At 45.9% G+C, this 21,683-nt stretch overlaps 1 protein-coding gene across 1 annotated transcript in view; it reads right to left on the reverse strand.

The window, feature by feature from the left end:
- Positions 1–21,683, reverse strand: part of CFAP92 (cilia and flagella associated protein 92 (putative)) — a 119,599-nt gene that overhangs the window by 79,590 nt on the left and 18,326 nt on the right. The window contains exon 4 of the mRNA XM_077278598.1: positions 1,611–1,824. Within this exon, the coding sequence (XP_077134713.1) occupies positions 1,611–1,824 (214 nt within the window). The remainder of the gene's footprint in view (positions 1–1,610; positions 1,825–21,683) is intronic.

Below are 21,683 nucleotides of genomic sequence, written 5' to 3' on the forward strand. Positions count from 1 at the left end.
TTTGAAGCTGCTGGTGCCTCTGGAGTCCCTTGAACCTCAAGGTGTAGGTTCCTTCAAAGGCTTGCTGTGGTGCATAAATCTACTATTCGGCCACCCTTAAACAGTGTTCACAAGCAGAAATGGTTGTATTGGGCCCACACATACATGAAGACTAATTTCCAAACAGTCTTGTTTACTGATAAGTGTTGAGCAACCCTGGATGGTCCAGATGGATGGAGTAGTGGATGGTTGGTGGATGGCCACCATGTCCCAACAAGGCTGCAACGTCAGCGAGGAGGTGGAGGAGTCATGTTTTGGGCCAGAATCATGGGAAACAGCTGGTAAGGCCCTTTAAGGTTCCTGAAGGTGTGAAAATGACCTCTGCAAAGTATATAGAGTTTCTGACTGACAACTTTCTTCTATGGTCTAAAAAGCAGAAACGTGCCTTCAGGAGCAAAATCATCTTCATGCTGACAATGCCCCATCTCATGCTGCAAAGAATACCTCTGAGTCATTGGCTGCTATGGGCATAAAAGGAGATAAACTCATGGTGTGGCCACCATGTTCCCCTGACCTCAACCCTACAGAGAACCTTTGGAGTATCATCAAACAAAAGATCTATGAGGGTGGGAGGCAGTTCACATCCAAACAGCAGCTCTGGGAGGCTATTCCAACTTCATGCAAATAAATACAAGCAGAAACTCTCCAAAAACTCACAAGTTCAATGGATGCAAGAATTGTGAAGGAGACATCAAAGAAGGGTCCTATGTTAACATGTAACTTGGCCTGTTGGGATGTTTTGGCGTTAAATAGCTTTTTTGTTCAGTGAATGTGACCTCCTAATGCTGCAAATTCCACAAATGAGCATTTTCAGTTCTTTAAAACATATCAAATGTTTAGAAATTCTACTGTGCCTAATAATTTGGAACAGTGCATTTTAAGTTTTTATTCATTTTGGAGATTATACTGTTATCATTGGGAGGTTTCTTCAATAAACTTCGATGTATAATCTAACGGGTGATGACTTTTATTAGACTGACTGTCATTTGCACTGACCGTTTAGGAAAATCTGATAAAAATGTAATTTGCATAATAATTTGGAACATAGTGTATAGTATATACCTGTATGTCATCTCCCCTGTATATAGTATATACCTGTATGTCATCTCCCCTGTATATAGTAAATACCTGTATGTCATCTCCTCCTGTATATAATATAAAGGTGCATGTCATCTCCTCCTGTATATAGTATATATGTGTATGTCATCTCCCCTGTATAAAGTATATACCTGTATGTCATCTCCTCCTGTATATAATATATAGCTGTATATCATCTCCCCTGTATATAGTATATACCTGTATGCCATCTCCTCCTAGCTGTCAATTTGCCTCCAACACTTTTCCTTTCACTTTTTCCCCATTATGTAGATGGGGCAAAATTGTTTGGTGAATTGGAACGCGCGGGTTAAAATTTTGCCTCACAACATAGCCTATGACGCTCTCGGGGTCCAGACGTGTGACTGTGCAAAATTTTGTGGCTGTAGCTGCGACGGTGCAGATGCCAATCCCGGACATACACACATACATTCAGCTTTATATATTAGATATATATATATAAAAATTTTTTTTACCTTCGGAGTCCTCGCCATCTTTCACAGTTGACACTCTAAAAGCCTTTGGTCGATCAAACCTAGCTTTAGCTGACACCTTGTCTTTGGTGCTCCACATTTTCACGCGGATCTCATGTTTTAAGGCTTTTAATAAAACGTCTTTTGAAACAGAGAATTCAACATTGTGGCTCCATGTCAACCATATTTTCTCATTTTCTTGCCATGGTTTTAACAACTGGAAAAAAAAGCAGAAGAATTTATGATCGAGTATGATTTCATTGCACTTGTCTTACAGGTTAATGTAGCAGGTTTGCAGAGTTCACATAGTAGATGACAGTACTGGTAATATACATTTACGGCACACATAGGCTCCACGTTTTCTTATCACATAGTTTAAGCTACATCTACCTTACAGTACAAATACCCAGAAGAAAAAGAAAGATGCAACTTATAAATGATGAAAAATCACAGTATTTAGACACGTGCAGAACACAGAAATTGTATATATATATATATATATATATATATATATATATATATATATATATATATATATATATATATATATACAGTACAGACCAAAAGTTTGGACACACCTTCTCATTTAAAGATTTTTCTGTATTTTGATGACTATGAAAATTGTACATTCACACTGAAGGCATCAAAACTATGAATTAACACATGTGGAATTATATACTTAACAAAAAAGTGTGAAACAACTGAAATTACCGTATTTTTCGGACTACAGGACGCACTTTCTCCCCCCCAAAAAAAGGGGGGAAAATAGGGGGTGTGTCTTATAGTCGTAATGCAGGCTTGCCCGCAGTGGAGTGGTGGCGGCGGCAGAGGTGCGGTGGCAGAGGTGCGGTATGGTGTGCGCAGGGTCCCTTCCACAGGTGAGGTGACGCAGCGGCCCGGATGCAATGTTAGCAGCAGAGCCGGGTTGATCACCGGTTTATCGGTGGCGGCGGCCATCTTCCTGAGGCCGCGCGTGCGCAGATGGAGTGCTCCGCTTCCCAGGGCTTCAGGAAAATGGCCGCGGGATGCCACGCGTGCGCAGATGGAGATCACGGCGGCCATTTTCCTGAAGCCGAGTTTGCAGATTTAGATCTCGGCTTCAGGAAAATGGCCGCCACGATCTCCATCTGCGCACGCGCGGCCTCCCGCGGCCATTTTCCTGAAGCCCCAGGAAGCAGAGCACTCCATCTGCGCATGCACGGCCTCGAGAAGATGGCCGCCGCCACCGATAAACCTGTGATTAACCCGGCTCCGCTGCTCACATTGCATACCAGGCCGCTGCGTCACCTCACCTGTGGAAGGGACCCTGCTCACGCCATACCGCTCATTATCCCCGCACCTTTGCCGTCGCCACACCACTGCTGCAACCTCTCCATGGACACCAGGCCATGGCGTCGCCCACCTAAGCAGGAAGGGACCCTGCTCAGGTGCACGCCGTACCGCATCACCCCACCTCTGCCGACACCAGGCCTCCTGTGACCCTGCTCTGCCACCGCCAGCCCTCAGGTAAGATACTGTAAATTCGGACAATAAGACGGACCCCCATCTTATAAAAAAATCTTTTTTTCTGCAATTTTCACCCCAAATTTGGGGTGCGTCTTATGGTCCGGTGCGTCATATAGTCCGAAAAAATACGGTATGTCTTATATTCTAGGTTCTTCAAAGTAGCCACCTTTTGCTTTGATGACTGCTTTGCACACTCTTGGCATTCTCTTGATCAGCTTCAAGAGGTAGTCACCGAGAATGGTCTTCGAACAATCTTGAAGGAGTTCCCACCCAGAGATGCTTAGCACTTGTTGGCCCTTTTGCCTTCACTCTGCAGTCCAGCTCACCCCAAACCACCTCGATTGGGTTCAGGGCTGGTGACTGTGGAGGCCAGGTTATCTGGCATAGCACCCCATCACTCTCCTTCTTGGTCAAATAGCCCTTACACAGCCTGGAGGGGTGTTTGGGGTCATTGTCCTGTTGAAAAATAAATGATGGTCCAACTAAACGCAAACCGGATGGAATAGCATGCCACTGCAAGATGCTGTGGTAGCCATGCTGGTTCAATATGCCTTCAATTTTGAATAAATCCCCAACAGTGTCACCAGCAAAGCACCCCCACACCATCACACCTCCTCCTCCATTCTTCACGGTGGGAACCAGGCATGTAGAGTCCATCCGTTCACCTTTTCTGCATCGCACAAAGACACGGTGGTTGGAACCAAAGATCTAAAATTTGGACTCATCAGACCAAAGCACAGATTTCCACTGGTCTAATGTCCATTCCTTGCCCAAACAAGTCTCTTCTGCTTGTTGCCTGTCCTTAGCAGTGGTTTCCTAGCAGCTATTTTACCATGAAGGCCTGCTGCACAAAGTCTCCTCTAAGGCTACGTTCACATTAGCGTTAAGCTAATGTGCGTCGGGTTTGCGTCGGCGACGCAGCGGCGACGCATGCGTCATGCGCCCCCTATACTTAACATGGGGGACGCATGCGGTTTTTTTTGTTGCGTTGTGCCACACATGCGTCTTTTTTGCCGCAAGCGTCGGACCAAGAAAACGCAACATGTTGCATTTTTCTTGCGTCCGATTTTCGGCAAAAACCGACGCATGCGTCGCAAAACGCAGCGTTTTTGCGTGCGTTTTGCCGCGTTTTTGCGTGCGTTGTGCGTTGCGTCGCCGACGCAGCGGCGCACAACGCTAGTGTGAACGTAGCCTTAACAGTTGTTGTAGAGATGTGTCTGCTGCTAGAACTCTGTGTGGCATTGACCTGGTCTCTAATCTGAGCTGCTGTTAAAGGGACTCCGTCACCTGAATTTGGAGGGAACAATTTTCAGCCATAGGGGCGGGGTTTTCGGGTGTTTGATTCACCCTTTCCTTACCCACTGGCTGCATGCTGGCTGCAATATTGGATTGAAGTTCATTCTCTGTCCTCCATAGTACACGCCTGCGCAAGGCAAGATTGCCTTGTGCAGGCATGTACTACGGAGGACAGTGAATGAACTTCAATCCAATATTGCAGCCAGCGGGTAAGGAAAGGGTGAATCAAACACCCGAAAACCCCGCCCCTATGGCTGAAAATTGTTCCCTCCAAATTCAGGTGACAGTGTCCCTTTAACCTGCGATTTCTGAGGCTGGTGACTTGGATAAACTTATCCTCAGAAGCAGAGGTGACTCTTGGTCTTCCTTTCCTGGGGCGGTTCTCATGTGAGCCAGTTTCTTTGTAGCGCTTGATGGTTTTTGCCACTGCACTTGGGACACTTTCAAAGTTTCCCAATTTTTTGGACTGACTGACCTTCATTTCTTAAAGTAATGATGGCCACTCATTTTTCTTTACTTAGCTGCTTTTTTCTTGCCATAATACAAATTCTAACAGTCTATTCAGTAGGACTATCAACAGTGTATCCACCAGATTTCTGCTCAACACAACTGATTGTCCCAACCCCATTTATAAGCCAAGAAATCCCAATTATTAAACCTGACAGGGCACACCTGTGAAGTGAAAACCATTCCCGGTGACTACCTCTTGAAGCTCATCAAGAGAATGCCAAGAGTGTGCAAAGCAGTCATCAAAGCAAAAGGTGGCTACTTTGAATAACCTAGGATATAAGACATAATTTCGGTTGTTTCACACTTTTTTGTTAAGTATATAATTCCACATGTGTTAATTCATAGTTTTGATGCCTTCAGTGTGAATGTACAATTTTCATAGTCATGAAAATACAAAAAAAATCTTTAAATGTGACTTTTGGTCTGTACTGTATATGTCTATGAACAGTTCTGCATCCCCACCTGTTGGTGATGTAGTGCACCGCTGCAACTGTTAAGGTTTGAAAGAGAAAAGGCTTGGTTGAATCCGTACTATAAAATTGCTTACACAAAAAGGCAAATTGCGCAAAGAAAAAAAAACCAGTAGTTAGGAAAGAGTAATCCTATTGCTGCATATATATTAAAGGGAACCTGTCACCCCCCAGGTATTTGTAACTAAAACAACCACCTTATGCTGCACTAATGATGCATTCTGACAAGGTGGCTCTTTTAGTTCGGGTCTCTGGCACTGCTGCAATAATCGTTTTTGAAATTTGTCCCTCATACCTCGAAATGGCCACGGGGGCAGGTCTTTCCCCCCTAATTTAGACACCTCACAGCCGTCACTCATGGCCTCTGCGCGCCGGCTCCTCTTCTTTCATTAGCGTCCCCGGCGCCTGCGCTGTTTTGTTTTTTTTCGGGCATGCGCTATTGCGCTGCCCTTCGAACTTACAGCGCAGGCGCCGGGGACGCTAATGAAGGAAAAGGCGGCGCCCTTCTCGCAGAGTGACGGCTGTGGTGCGTCTGCATTAGGGAGGAAAGACCTGCCCCCCTGGCGATTTCAAGGTATGAGGGACAAATTTCAAAAATGATTATTGCAGCAGTGCCAGGAACAAGAAATAAAAAAGCCACCTTGTCAGAATGCAGCATTAGTGCAGCACAAGGTGGCTCTTTTAGTTACAAACGCCTGGGGGGGTGACAGGTTCCCTTTAAATGGGAGTATACTCGGGACTACAGAACAGCAGAAGGACTTGGGTATTCTTGTTAGAAGTAAGCTGAGGAGCATGTTGTGGATTCTGTTTTTGGGCTCCCTCTGGTGGTTACAACTGGTACTGGGTGACTTTGGTGGGTTGCGGTCTCTGGTTTCCACCTGTCCATCAGAGGCTGGGTGTTTCCTATTTAACCTGGCTTTCCTGTCATTCCCTTGCCGGCTATCAATGTATCAGTGTGTCTCTGTTACCTTTGCTACCTGCTCCTAGGCCTTCAAGACAAGCTAAGTCTGGATTTCCCTGTTTCATGTTTGCTTTCATGTTTTTAGTCCAGCTTGCAGATATGTAATTCTCTGCTGCTGGTTGCTCTAGTGGGCTGAAATTACCACTCATGTACCATGAGTTGGCACATGAGTTCAAGTAATTTCAGGATGGTATTTTGAAGGGTTTTAAGCTGACCGCGCAGTTCACCTTTTGTATCCTCTGCTATCTAGCTTAAGCGGGCCTCATTTTGCTGAATCTGTTTTCATAACTACGTTTGTGCCTTCCTCTCATTTCACCGTCATTATATGTGGGGGGCTGCTATTTCTGTGGGAATATTTCTCTGGAGGCAAGATAGGTCTGTGATTCTTCTGATAGGGGTAGCTAGATCTCCGGCTGGCGCGAGACGTCTAGAGTCCCCCCAGGAACATTCCCCGGCTGCTGTTAGTTGAGTGTTGAGGTTCAGGATCGCGGTCAGCTCAGGTTCCATCACCCTAGAGCTCGTCCTGTTTTTGCCCGTGTTATGTGTTTAATTCCCTGCCATTGGGAACATGACAGGAGCAGTACTCAATGTCAGGCAGCAGCTGCTAAAGCAAACAAGATTTTAGGGTGTGTAAAAAGAGATAAAATCCATGATCCCAACTTATAGTTAACTCTTTATAAATCACTTGTAAAGCCACATCTAGAATATGGGATCCGGTTTTGGGATCCACATTTTACAAAGGAAATTCAGAAGTTAGTCAATTCAGAAGAGGCAACTAGATTATTACAAGGCATGGAAGGCCTCTCATATGATGAGAGGTTGGAAAAGATGGGCTTGCTTAGCTTCGAAAAAAGACATCTCAGAGGATATCTCATTTATATGTATTTATACTTGTGTGGTCAGTATAAAGGACTGGCGCATGACTTATTCCTTCCAAAGGACCAGGAGGTGCTCACTATGGGTGGAGGAAAGGCAAATCCAGCAGCTAAATAGGAAAGGGTTCTTTACAGTTAGAGCGGTCAGACTGTGGAATGCCCGACCACAACAGATAGTAATGGCTGACACTATAACAGGTTTTAAAAAAGGGCCGGATGCTTTTCCCACAACAAATGGCATTGTTGGTTATGGTTAATCTAGCGATAAAGATTGAACTTGATAGACTTAAATCTTTTTTCAACTTATATAACTAGGTCTAGAAATGCCAGAATTGCCCATTTTCAGTCACTGAACTGCCCCCCCAAAATGCAATAAAAAAAGAGATCAAAGCGTTGTATGTACCCCAAAATTGTACTAATAAAAACTACAGTTTGCCATGTAAAAACCAAGCCCTTGCATTGCTATACTGAAGGATCAATACAAATATTTATTTACAAGCACATTTCTAAAGATCTGAGTTTTTTTAACCACTAAAATAATAATACATGGAGGAAAAAAATAAATCAATATTGCCTGGTTCTGGAGGGTGTGACAGAGTCACTGGGATAGTATGTGAAGGGAGATACGTGTCACTGTGCATACTGCGGTCAGTGATGTAAAATCAGAGTGCTTTTGCCTCCAGCACGCTAAGTGCTGAGAGGGTTAATAGGAACCTATGTTATGGGCTGGTTTTAGTGGACCTCCATAGAGCGGGTGGGTGGAGGTCCACTGTATCTCCACCTGCAGAGTCCTGACAGGACCTGTGTGAGGTCAAGGTCATGTGATCATCACATGGGGTGTTAAATACCTGTGCATTAGAGTCAGGAGGTGTCCTGTCTTGGGAGAGCAGGAACTCCCAGGTGGCTCCTGGAGGAGCTAAAGGACTGTGCAGGATAACTGCAGGTGAAACCTGCAGAGAAAGGACTCTGTGAAACTTTATTTGTTTTGTTTTCCGTTACGCCAGGAAGGTTCTGCTTTTATTTTTCTCAACCCTGCCTTGGTGTATGCTGACGTTAATAAACCAGCAGGTGTTTCACCAAAGTGTTCCTGTGTCTACCTGAAGAAGCAGCTGAGTGTGTCAACTCCTCACAAGGGGTTAAATTAGAACCAATGGAATAGATCACCGATTGATTCTATATTAAAATTTGATTGATTCTATGTAACTTGTAACATTTCTAAATGTCCCGGATCCAGCAGGGCTGTCTAAAATTTGGGGAGCTGCCCCACTGTTTCGGGTGGTCGGGGGCATGTCTGGACTTCAGCTGTATATGTGCTAAAATCACATCCTTCCAGGAATATTGATTCTTTGACAGTCTCAGGTAATTTAACCAGGCAGCAGAGAAAAAGAGCAGGACACAGGCAATAGGTGTGTATCAGTGAGAGTGGAGTGTGTCAGAGCTGAATGACTATACAGCAGACATGAGCGAGTGTGTGTGTGTGTGCGTGTGTGTGCGTGTGTGTGCGCGTGTGTGGCTGAGCTGGGTAAGTGTATAGCAGACCTGAGAGTGTTTGTGGCAGAACTGAGCGGGTGTATAGCACAGCTGAGAGTACGTGTGTCAGAGCTGAGAGAGCGTATAGCAGAGCTGAGTGATTGTGTATAGCTTAGCGAGTAAGTGTACAGCAGAGCTGAGTAGTTGTGTGTGGCTCAGTGAGGATGTGTGGCAGTAAGTATTGTGGTGCAGTGACCAATGTTACAGCCAGGGGGCGCTGTGTGTGCACTTCAAGATGCACTTGGAGGCATAGTTGTGATGAAACAGTGACTGGCAGTGTTGTGAATGGCCGATATGTGTCACAGAGGGAGTCTGCGTGGTAAGTCTGATGTAAAATAGTTGTTCTGGGACCTGTAGTCCCTCAAAAGTTTGTGTAGTGTTGTATAATAGTCAAGGGAGACTTACTAGGCTAGTTGTGTGAGATGGGGGGGGACAAACTAGCCACACATCTACACTCCCATCCAAGGGAGTGGTTAAGGGTATATAATGTGACCAGGGTGTGGGTCACATGGTTCCTGTGTTTGGATCTGAATGGTCCAAGTGCAAGGCCCTGGAAGCCTGTGTTGGAATTCATGAATAGCACATGGTTGGGCTTTGGCACTGAGTGGCCTGTGTGCTGTAGGTCCTGGAAACACCTAGAGACCGTAGACCTGGACGGTTTGTGTTGAGGACCTGGGACTGACGTGAAGTCAGCGTGAGGAGTGGAACTCCTGAAAGGTAACCCCGGAAAAGGGGATTATAATATACGGCAGAGAAGCCTATCTCCTACATGAACTGACTGATGTCCTATAATGTTTCGTGGCTGTAATGAAACGGACTGTATTCTACCTGGTTTATGCGGAGTTTAAATAAACCATATGGGCTGATTTGTGTGAGGTACCGTGCCTGAGTGCTTGAATCCTATGCCAAGCGAGTGTCCCCTGTTGTGAATTCTGCTTTTGGGTTCCCTCCGGTGGTAGTAGGTGGTAATGCAGTTGTCCCTGGGTTGCAGTCCTGGTCAGGTGTGTCTGCTGATTGCAGTTCTGACTGGGGTATTTAGGTGTGCAGGATTCATTAGTCCTTGCCAGTTGTCAATTGTTGTTGGGAGGTTATGGACCTCTGTCTGGTTCCTCCTGCCTTTCTGCCAAATCAGCAAAGATAAGTGTCTGGTTTTTTTTTCCTGTGGCTCACATGCTGTGTGCTTCACAATTCAGTGCTTCTCTTTGTGTTTTCTTGTCCAGCTTAGGCTGTGTCAGTATTTTCTCAGTCTTGTTGGATTCTCTGGAGTGGCAGATATACATTTCATGTCTTTAGTTAGATTGTGGAACTTTTTGTATTATCTGTTGTGGATATTTTTGGAAGGGTTTTAATACTGACCGCTGTTATGACCCCAATGGCGAGGGTCTCAGAGAAATAGGTAAGTCTGCGAAGTACAAAAATCCAGCTCATAGGGCAGTGGTAACTGGGTTGACCATATATCTACTCCTAACGCCAACACTAGAAGTAGCCGGGGAACATGCCTACGTTGGTCGCTAGATGTCTCGCGCCAGCCGGAGAACTAACTACTCCTAGAAGAGGAAAACAAAGACCTCTCTTGCCTCCAGAGAAAGGACCCCAAAAGTAGGATACAAGCCCCCCACAAATAATAACGGTGAGGTAAGAGGAAATGACAAACATAGAAATGAACTAGGTTTAGCAAAGAGAGGCCCGCTTACTAATAGCAGAATGTAGTAAGATAACTTATATGGTCAACAAAAACCCTATCAAACATCCACGCTGGAAATTCAAGAACCCCCGAACCGTCTAACGGCCCGGGGGGAGAACACCAGCTCCCTAGAGCTTCCAGCAAGGACAGGATACAGATTAAGTACAAGCTGGACAAAAATGCAAACAAAAACAAATAGCAAAAAGCAAGAAAGCAGACTTAGCTTAATCTAGCAGGAACCAGGATCAGTAGACAAGAGCACAACAGATTAGCTCTGATTACAACGTTGCCAGGCATTGAACTGAAGGTCCAGGGAGCTTATATAGCAACACCCCTGAACTAACGGCCCAGGTGAGCATACAAGGGATGACTGACATATCCAGAGTCAAATCACTAGTAACCACTAGAGGGAGCCAAAAAACAAATTCACAACAGTACCCCCCCCTTAGTGAGGGGTCACCGAACCCTCACCAAGACCACCAGGGCGATCAGGATGAGCAGCGTGAAAGGCCCGAACTAAATCGGCCGCATGCACATCAGAGGCGACCACCCAGGAATTATCCTCCTGACCATAGCCCTTCCACTTGACCAGGTACTGAAGCCTCTGCCTGGAGAGACGAGAATCTAAGATCTTCTCCACCACGTACTCCAACTCGCCCTCAACCAACACCGGAGCAGGAGGCTCAGCAGAAGGAACCACAGGCACAACGTACCGCCGCAACAAGGACCTATGAAATACGTTGTGAATGGCAAACGACACCGGAAGATCCAGGCGAAAGGACACAGGATTAAGGATTTCCAATATCTTGTACGGACCAATGAAGCGAGGCTTAAATTTGGGAGAGGAGACCTTCATAGGAACAAATCGAGAAGACAGCCATACCAAATCCCCAACACGAAGTCGGGGACCCACACCGCGGCGGCGGTTGGCAAAACGCTGAGCCTTCTCCTGTGACAACTTCAAGTTGTCCACCACATGATTCCAGATCTGCTGCAACCTATCTACCACAGAATCCACCCCAGGACAGTCAGAAGGCTCCACATGTCCCGAGGAAAAACGAGGATGGAAACCAGAGTTGCAGAAAAATGGCGAAACCAAGGTGGCGGAACTAGCCCGATTATTAAGGGCAAATTCAGCCAACGGCAAGAAGGTCACCCAATCATCCTGATCAGAAGAAACAAAACACCTCAAATAAGCCTCCAGAGTCTGATTAGTTCGCTCCGTTTGTCCATTAGTCTGTGGATGAAAAGCGGACGAAAACGACAAATCAATGCCCATCCTACCACAAAAGGATCGCCAGAACCTGGAAACAAACTGGGATCCTCTGTCCGACACAATATTCTCAGGAATGCCGTGTAAACGGACCACTGTTGTGAATTTACTTTTTGCTCCCTCTAGTGGTTACTAGTTTTTTGACTCTGGTTTTTCTGTCATTCCTTTTATCCGCACCTGGGTCGTTAGTTAAGGGTGTTGCTATTTAAGCTCCCTGGACCTTCAGTTCAATGCCTGGCAACGTAGTTATCAGAGCTAGTCTGCTGTGCTCTTGTCTACTGATCCTGGTTCCAGTTATATCAGCTAAGTCCGCTTTTTGCTTTTTGCTATTTTGTTTTGGTTTTGTATTTTTGTCCAGCTTGTTCCAAATATATATCCTGACCTTTGCTGGAAGCTCTAGGGGGCTGGTGTTCTCCCCCCGGACCGTTAGACGGTTCGGGGGTTCTTGAATTTCCAGTGTGGATTTTGATAGGGTTTTTGTTGACCATATAAGTTACCTTTCTTTATTCTGCTATCAGTAAGCGGGCCTCTCTGTGCTAAACCTGGTTCATTTCTGTGTTTGTCATTTCCTCTTACCTCACCGTTATTATTTGTGGGGGGCTTCTATCCAGCTTTGGGGTCCCCTTCTCTGGAGGCAAGAAAGGTCTTTTGTTTTCCTCTACTAGGGGTAGCTAGATTCTCCGGCTGGAGCGTGTCATCTAGAATCAACGTAGGAATGATCCCCGGCTACTTCTAGTGTTGGCGTTAGGAGTAGATATATGGTCAACCCAGCTACCACTGCCCTATGAGCTGGATTTTTGTATTCTGCAGACTTCCACGTTCCTCTGAGACCCTCGCCATTGGGGTCATAACAGTTTGCCAGGCCAGTATTAAATGTTTAATGCATTGCAGAAGAGGGATTATAAGAAAGAAGATTCTGAGTTTTTTTTTTTTTCTTCTTCCCCTTTACCTCAGAGTGGCTATGCTTGCTGCAGACATGAATGTCCAGACCTTGATTACAAGTGTGGACCAGCTGGCTACTCGTGTGCAGGGCATACAAGACTATGTTATCAGTAATCCTAGGTCAGAACCTAAAATACCGATTCCTGAACTGTTTTCCGGAGACAGGTTTAAGTTTAGGAATTTTGTGAATAATTGTAAATTGTTTTTGTCCCTGAGACCCTGTTCATCTGGAGACTCTGCTCAGCAAGTAAAAATTGTTATTTCGTTCTTACGGGGCGACCCTCAGGATTGGGCTTTTTCGCTGGCGCCAGGAGATCCGGCATTGGCTGATATTAATGCGTTTTTTCTGGCGCTCGGTTTACTTTATGAGGAACCCAATCTTGAGATTCAGGCAGAAAAGGCCTTGCTGGCTATGTCTCAGGGGCAGGACGAGGCTGAAGTGTACTGCCAAAAATTTCGGAAATGGTCCGTGCTGACACATTGGAACGAGTGTGCACTGGCCGCTAATTTTAGAAATGGCCTTTCTGAAGCCATTAAGAATGTTATGGTGGGTTTTCCCATTCCCACAGGTCTGAATGATACTATGGCACTGGCTATTCAAATTGACCGGCGGTTGCGGGAGCGCAAAACCGCAAATTCCCTCATGGTGTTGTCTGAACAGACACCTAATTCGGTGCAATGTGATAGAAAAATCGCAAATTCCCTCATGGTGTTGTCTGAACAGACACCTGATTTAATGCAATGTGATAGAATCCTGACTAGAAATGAGCGGAAAATTCATAGACGCCGGAATGGCTTGTGCTACTACTGTGGTGATTCTACACATGTTATCTCAGCATGCTCTAAACGTATAGCTAAGGTTGTTAGTCCTGTCACCGTTGGTAATTTGCAACCTAAATTTATTCTGTCTGTAACTTTGATTTGCTCACTGTCGTCTTTTCCTGTCATGGCGTTTGTAGATTCAGGTGCTGCCCTGAGTCTTATGGATCTGTCATTTGCTAAGCACTGTGGTTTTACTCTTGAACCATTAGAAAATCCTATTCCTCTTAGGGGTATTGATGCTACGCCATTGGCAGCAAATAAACCGCAGTATTGGACACAGGTTACCATGTGCATGACTCCTGAACACCGCGAGGTGATACGTTTCCTGGTTTTACATAAAATGCATGATTTGGTTGTTTTAGGGCTGCCATGGTTACAGACCCATAATCCAGTCCTGGACTGGAAGGCTATGTCAGTCTCAAGTTGGGGCTGTCGTGGTATTCATGGGGATTCCCTGCCTGTGTCTATTGCTTCTTCTACGCCTTCGGAAGTTCCGGAGTATTTGTCTGATTATCAGGATGTCTTCAGTGAGTCTGAGTCCAGTGCATTGCCTCCTCATAGGGACTGTGACTGTGCTATAGATTTGATCCCAGGCAGTAAATTTCCTAAGGGAAGACTGTTTAATCTGTCGGTACCTGAACATACCGCTATGCGTTCATATATCAAGGAGTCTCTAGAGAAAGGACATATTCGTCCGTCTTCTTCCCCTCTTGGTGCGGGATTCTTTTTTGTGGCAAAAAAGGACGGATCTTTGAGACCTTGTATTGATTATCGGCTTTTAAATAAGATCACTGTCAAATTTCAGTATCGTTTACCGCTGTTGTCTGACTTGTTTGCCCGGATTAAAGGTGCCAAGTGGTTCACCAAGATAGATCTTCGTGGTGCGTACAACCTTGTGCGCATTAAGCAAGGTGATGAATGGAAAACCGCATTCAATACGCCCGAAGGTCATTTTGAGTACTTGGTGATGCCTTTTGGGCTCTCCAATGCGCCTTCAGTTTTTCAGTCCTTTATGCATGACATTTTCCGGAAGTATCTGGATAAATTTTTGATTGTTTATCTGGATGATATTTTGGTTTTTTCTGATAATTGGGATTCGCATGTGGAGCAGGTCAGGTTGGTCTTTAAAATTTTGCGTGAAAATTCTTTGTTTGTCAAGGGCTCAAAGTGTCTCTTTGGTGTACAGAAGGTTCCCTTTTTGGGGTTCATTTTTTCCCCTTCTGCTGTGGAGATGGACCCAGTCAAGGTCCGAGCTATTCTTGATTGGACTCAGCCCTCGTCAGTTAAGAGTCTACAGAAGTTCTTGGGTTTCGCTAACTTCTACCGTCGTTTTATCGCTAATTTTTCTAGCATTGTGAAACCTTTGACGGATATGACCAAGAAGGGCTCCGATGTAGCTAACTGGGCTCCTGCTGCCGTGGAGGCTTTCCAGGAGTTGAAACGCCGGTTTACTTCGGCGCCTGTTTTGTGCCAGCCCGATGTCTCACTTCCCTTTCAGGTTGAGGTGGATGCTTCAGAGATTGGAGCAGGGGCCGTTTTGTCGCAGAGAGGCCCTGGTTGCTCTGTTATGAAACCTTGTGCCTTTTTCTCTAGGAAGTTTTCGCCTGCCGAGCGAAATTATGATGTGGGCAATCGGGAGTTGTTGGCCATGAAATGGGCATTTGAGGAGTGGCGTCATTGGCTCGAGGGTGCTAAGCATCGTGTGGTGGTCTTGACTGATCACAAAAATCTGATATATCTCGAGTCTGCTAAACGCCTTAATCCGAGACAGGCCCGCTGGTCATTGTTTTTCTCCCGCTTTGATTTTGTTGTCTCGTATTTACCAGGTTCAAAGAATGTGAAGGCCGATGCTCTTTCTAGGAGCTTTGTGCCTGATGCTCCTGGAGTCGCTGAACCTGTTGGTATTCTTAAGGATGGTATTATCTTGTCAGCTATTTCTCCAGATCTGCGACGTGTGTTGCAGAGATTTCAGGCTGATAGGCCTGATTCTTGTCCACCTGACAGACTGTTTGTCCCGGATAAGTGGACCAGCAGAGTCATTTCCGAGGTTCATTCCTCGGTGTTGGCAGGTCACCCGGGAATTTTTGGCACCAGAGATCTGGTGGCCAGGTCCTTTTGGTGGCCTTCCTTGTCAAGGGATGTGCGGTCATTTGTGCAGTCCTGTGGGACTTGTGCTCGAGCTAAGCCTTGCTGTTCTCGTGCCAGCGGTTTGCTCTTGCCCTTGCCTGTCCCGAAGAGACCTTGGACACATATCTCCATGGATTTCATTTCTGATCTTCCGCTATCCCAGGGCATGTCCGTTATCTGGGTGATATGTGATCGCTTCTCAAAGATGGTCCATTTGGTTCCTTTGCCTAAGCTGCCTTCCTCTTCCGATCTGGTTCCTGTGTTTTTCCAGAACGTGGTTCGTTTGCACGGCATCCCTGAGAATATTGTGTCAGACAGAGGATCCCAGTTCGTTTCCAGATTCTGGCGATCCTTTTGTAGTAGGATGGGCATTGATTTGTCGTTTTCGTCTGCTTTCCATCCTCAGACTAATGGACAGACGGAGCGAACCAATCAGACTTTGGAGGCTTATTTGAGGTGTTTTGTCTCTGCTGATCAGGACGATTGGGTGACATTCTTGCCGTTGGCTGAGTTTGCCCTTAATAATCGGGCTAGTTCCGCCACCTTGGTTTCGCCTTTTTTCTGCAACTCTGGTTTCCATCCTCGCTTTTCTTCGGGTCATGTGGAGCCTTCTGACTGTCCTGGGGTGGATTCTGTGGTGGATAGGTTGCAGCGGATCTGGAATCATGTGGTGGACAACTTGAAGTTGTCACAGGAGAGGGCTCAGCGCTTTGCCAACCGCCGCCGCGGTGTGGGTCCCCGACTACGCGTTGGGGATTTGGTATGGCTTTCTTCCCGCTTTGTTCCTATGAAGGTCTCCTCTCCCAAATTTAAACCTCGTTTTATTGGGCCTTACAAGATATTGGAAATCCTTAATCCTGTATCTTTTCGTCTGGATCTTCCTGTGTCGTTTGCTATTCACAATGTATTTCATAGGTCCTTGTTGCGGCGGTACATTGTGCCTATAGTTCCTTCTGCTGAGCCTCCTGCTCCGGTGTTGGTTGAGGGCGAGTTGGAGTACGTGGTGGAGAAGATCTTGGATTCTCGCCTCTCCAGGCGGAGGCTTCAGTACCTGGTCAAGTGGAAGGGCTATGGTCAGGAGGATAATTCCTGGGTGGTCGCCTCTGATGTTCATGCGGCCGATTTAGTTCGTGCCTTTCATGCCGCTCATCCTGATCGCCCTGGTGGTCGTGGTGAGGGTTCGGTGACCCCTCACTAAGGGGGGGGTACTGTTGTGAATTTACTTTTTGCTCCCTCTAGTGGTTACTAGTTTTTTGACTCTGGTTTTTCTGTCATTCCTTTTATCCGCACCTGGGTCGTTAGTTAAGGGTGTTGCTATTTAAGCTCCCTGGACCTTCAGTTCAATGCCTGGCAACGTAGTTATCAGAGCTAGTCTGCTGTGCTCTTGTCTACTGATCCTGGTTCCAGTTATATCAGCTAAGTCCGCTTTTTGCTTTTTGCTATTTTGGTTTGGTTTTGTATTTTTGTCCAGCTTGTTCCAAATATATATCCTGACCTTTGCTGGAAGCTCTAGGGGGCTGGTGTTCTCCCCCCGGACCGTTAGACGGTTCGGGGGTTCTTGAATTTCCAGTGTGGATTTTGATAGGGTTTTTGTTGACCATATAAGTTACCTTTCTTTATTCTGCTATCAGTAAGCGGGCCTCTCTGTGCTAAACCTGGTTCATTTCTGTGTTTGTCATTTCCTCTTACCTCACCGTTATTATTTGTGGGGGGCTTCTATCCAGCTTTGGGGTCCCCTTCTCTGGAGGCAAGAAAGGTCTTTTGTTTTCCTCTACTAGGGGTAGCTAGATTCTCCGGCTGGAGCGTGTCATCTAGAATCAACGTAGGAATGATCCCCGGCTACTTCTAGTGTTGGCGTTAGGAGTACATATATGGTCAACCCAGCTACCACTGCCCTATGAGCTGGATTTTTGTATTCTGCAGACTTCCACGTTCCTCTGAGACCCTCGCCATTGGGGTCATAACAGACCACGTTCTGGAGGAACACAGGAACCAGATCGGAAGAGGAAGGCAGCTTAGGCAAAGGAACCAAATGGACCATCTTGGAGAAACGATCACATATCACCCAGATGACAGACATGCCCCGAGACACCGGAAGATCCGAAATGAAATCCATAGAGATGTGTGTCCAAGGTCTCTTCGGGACAGGCAAGGGCAAGAGCAACCCGCTGGCACGAGAACAGCAAGGCTTAGCTCGAGCACAAGTCCCACAGGACTGCACAAAAGACCGCACATCCCTTGACAAGGACGGCCACCAAAAGGACCTGGCCACCAGATACCTGGTGCCAAAAATTCCCGGGTGCCCTGCCAACACCGAGGAATGAACCTCGGAAATGACTCTACTGGTCCACCTAGCAGGCACAAACAATCTGTCAGGTGGACAAGAGTCAGGCCTAAAAAGGGAACCTTCTGTACACCAAAGAGACACTTTGAGCCTTTAACAAACAAAGAATTTTCACGCAAAATCTTGAAAACCATCCTGACCTGTTCTACATGCGAGTCCCAATCATCAGAAAAAACAAGAATATCGTCCAGATAAACGATCAAAAATTTATCCAGATACTTCCGGAAAATGTCATGCATAAAGGACTGAAAAACTGAAGGCGCATTAGAGAGCCCAAAAGGCATCACCAAGTACTCAAAATGACCTTCGGGCGTATTGAATGCGGTTTTCCATTCATCTCCTTGCTTAATGCGCACAAGGTTGTACGCACCACGAAGATCTATCTTGGTGAACCACTTGGCACCTTTAATCCGGGCAAACAAGTCTGACAACAGCGGCAAAGGATACTGAAATTTGACAGTGATCTTATTTAAGAGCCGATAGTCAATACAAGGCCTCAAAGATCCGTCCTTTTTGGCCACAAAAAAGAATCCCGCACCAAGAGGGGAAGAAGAAGGACGGATATGCCCCTTCTCCAGAGACTCTCTAATATATGAACGCATAGCGGTATGTTCAGGTACCGACAGGTTAAATAATCTTCCCTTAGGAAACTTACTGCCTGGAATCAACTCTATTGCGCAGTCACACTCCCTATGAGGAGGCAGTGCACTGGACCTGGACTCGCTGAAAACATCCTGATAATCAGACAAATACTCCGGAACTTCCGAAGGCGTAGAAGAAGCAATAGACACGGGCAGGGAATCCCCATGATTTCCACGGCATCCCCAACTTGACACTGACATGGCCTTCCAATCCAAGACTGGATTATGGGTCTGCAACCATGGCAACCCCAAAACAACCAAATCATGCATTTTATGCAAAACAAGAAAACGTATAACCTCCCGATGTTCAGGAGTCATACACATGGTAACCCGTGTCCAAAACTGCGGTTTATTTTCTGCCAACGGCGTAGCATCAATACCCCTAAGAGGGATAGGATTTTCTAATGGCTCAAGAACAAAACCACAGCGCTTGGCAAATGACAGATCCATAAGACTCAGGGCAGCACCTGAATCTACAAACGCCATGGCAGGATAAGATGACAGTGAACAAATCAAAGTTACAGATAGAATAAATTTAGATTGCAAATTACCAACGGTGACAGGACTAACAACCTTAGTTAGACGTTTAGAGCATGCTGAGATAACATGTGTAGAATCACCACAGTAGTAACACAAGCCATTCTGGCGTCTATGAATTTTCCGCTCATTTCTAGTCAGGATTCTATCACATTGCATTAAATCAGGTGTTTGTTCAGACAGCACCATAGGTGAATTTGCGGTTTTTCTATCACATTGCCTTAAATCAGGTGCCTGTTCAGACAACACCATAAGGGAATTTGCGGTTTTGCGCTCCCGCAACCGCCGGTCAATTTGAATAGCCAGGGCCATGGAATCATTTAGACCTGTGGGAATAGGGAAACCCACCATCACATTCTTAATGGCTTCAGAAAGGCCATTTCTAAAATTTGCGGCCAGTGCACACTCGTTCCACTGAGTCAGCACGGACCATTTCCGAAATTTTTGGCAATACACTTCAGCCTCATCCTGGCCCTGAGACATAGCCAGCAAGGCTTTTTCTGCCTGAATCTCAAGATTGGGTTCCTCATAAAGTAAACCGAGCGCCAGAAAAAACGCATCAATATCCGCCAATGCCGGATCTCCTGGCGCCAGCGAGAAGGCCCAATCCTGAGGGTCGCCCCGTAAAAAAGAAATAACAATTTTCACTTGCTGAGCGGAGTCTCCAGATGAACAGGGTCTCAGGGACAAAAATAATTTACAATTATTCCTGAAATTTCTAAACTTAAATCGGTCTCCGAAAAACAATTCAGGAATCGGTATCTTAGGTTCTGACATAGGATTTCTGGTAACATAATCTTGTATGCCCTGCACACGAGCAGCAAGCTGGTCCACACTTGTAATCAAGGTCTGGACATTCATGTCTACAGCAAGCTTGAGCCACTCAGAGGTAAAGGGGAAAAGAAAAAAAAAAAATGAGAGAGAGGAAAAAAAAAAACTCAGAATTTTCCTTCTTATAATCCCGCTTCTGCAATGCATTTAACATTTAATACTGGCCTGGCAAACTGTTATGACCCCAATGGCGAGGGTCTCAGAGAAATAGGTAAGTCTGCGAAGTACAAAAATCCAGCTCATAGGGCAGTGGTAACTGGGTTGACCATATATCTACTCCTAACGCCAACACTAGAAGTAGCCGGGGAACATGCCTACGTTGGTCGCTAGATGTCTCGCGCCAGCCGGAGAACTAACTACCCCTAGAAGAGGAAAACAAAGACCTCTCTTGCCTCCAGAGAAAGGACCCCAAAAGTAGGATACAAGCCCCCCACAAATAATAACGGTGAGGTAAGAGGAAATGACAAACATAGAAATGAACTAGGTTTAGCAAAGAGAGGCCCGCTTACTAATAGCAGAATGTAGTAAGATAACTTATATGGTCAACAAAAACCCTATCAAACATCCACGCTGGAAATTCAAGAACCCCCGAACCGTCTAACGGCCCGGGGGGAGAACACCAGCTCCCTAGAGCTTCCAGCAAGGACAGAATACAGATTAAGTACAAGCTGGACAAAAATGCAAACAAAAACAAATAGCAAAAAGCAAGAAAGCAGACTTAGCTTAATCTAGCAGGAACCAGGATCAGTAGACAAGAGCACAACAGATTAGCTCTGATTACAACGTTGCCAGGCATTGAACTGAAGGTCCAGGGAGCTTATATAGCAACACCCCTGAACTAACGGCCCAGGTGAGCATACAAGGGATGACTGACATACCCAGAGTCAAATCACTAGTAACCACTAGAGGGAGCCAAAAAACAAATTCACAACAGACCGCCTAGTAATCTGTCCTATCCTTTCCTATTTAGCTAGAGTGGCCTCTTTTGCTAAATCCTGTTTTCTACCTGCGTGTGTCTATTCTTCTCCTACTCACAGTCATTATTCGTGGGGGCTGCCTATCCTTTGGTGGTCTGCTCTGAGGCAAGATAGCATTCCTATTTCCATCTATAGGGGTATTTAGTCCTCCGGCTGTGTCGAAGGTGTCTAGGGTTTGTTAGGCACACCCCACGGCTACTTCTAGTTGCGGTGTTAGTTCAGGATTTGCGGTCAGTACAGGTTCCACCGACTCCAGAGAAAGTTTTCATGCGGCTCCAAGGTCACCAGATCATAACAGTACAACTGGCCCATAATGAGTTAAATGCATCTCAGAAGAAGGGAAGAAAGGTGTTGAGCCATGTTTTTTTCTGTAGTTTGTTTTGTCTTTTCTTCCCTCTTTATTTATGGGTGGCTGAGGAGTCTTGTGCCAGCATGGATGTTCAGGAATTAGCTTCTCGTGTAGACCAGCTTGCTGCTAGGGTACAGGGTATTTCTGATTATATTGTTCAGACTCCTGCTTTAGAGCCGAAGATTCCTACTCCTGATTTGTTTTTTGGTGATAGGTCCAAATTTCGGGGTTTTAAAAACAATTGTAAACTGTTTGTTGCTCCGAGACTGCGATCCTCCGGTGATTCCATTCAGCAGGTTAAAATTGTCATCTCCCTGCTGCGTGGCGATTCACAGGATTGGGCATTTTCCCTGGAATCTGGGAATCCGGCCTTGCTTAATGTAGATTCCTTTTTTCAGGCT

The sequence above is a fragment of the Ranitomeya variabilis genome, chromosome 8, assembly GCF_051348905.1.
Source record: "Ranitomeya variabilis isolate aRanVar5 chromosome 8, aRanVar5.hap1, whole genome shotgun sequence".
NCBI lineage: Eukaryota > Metazoa > Chordata > Amphibia > Anura > Dendrobatidae > Ranitomeya > Ranitomeya variabilis.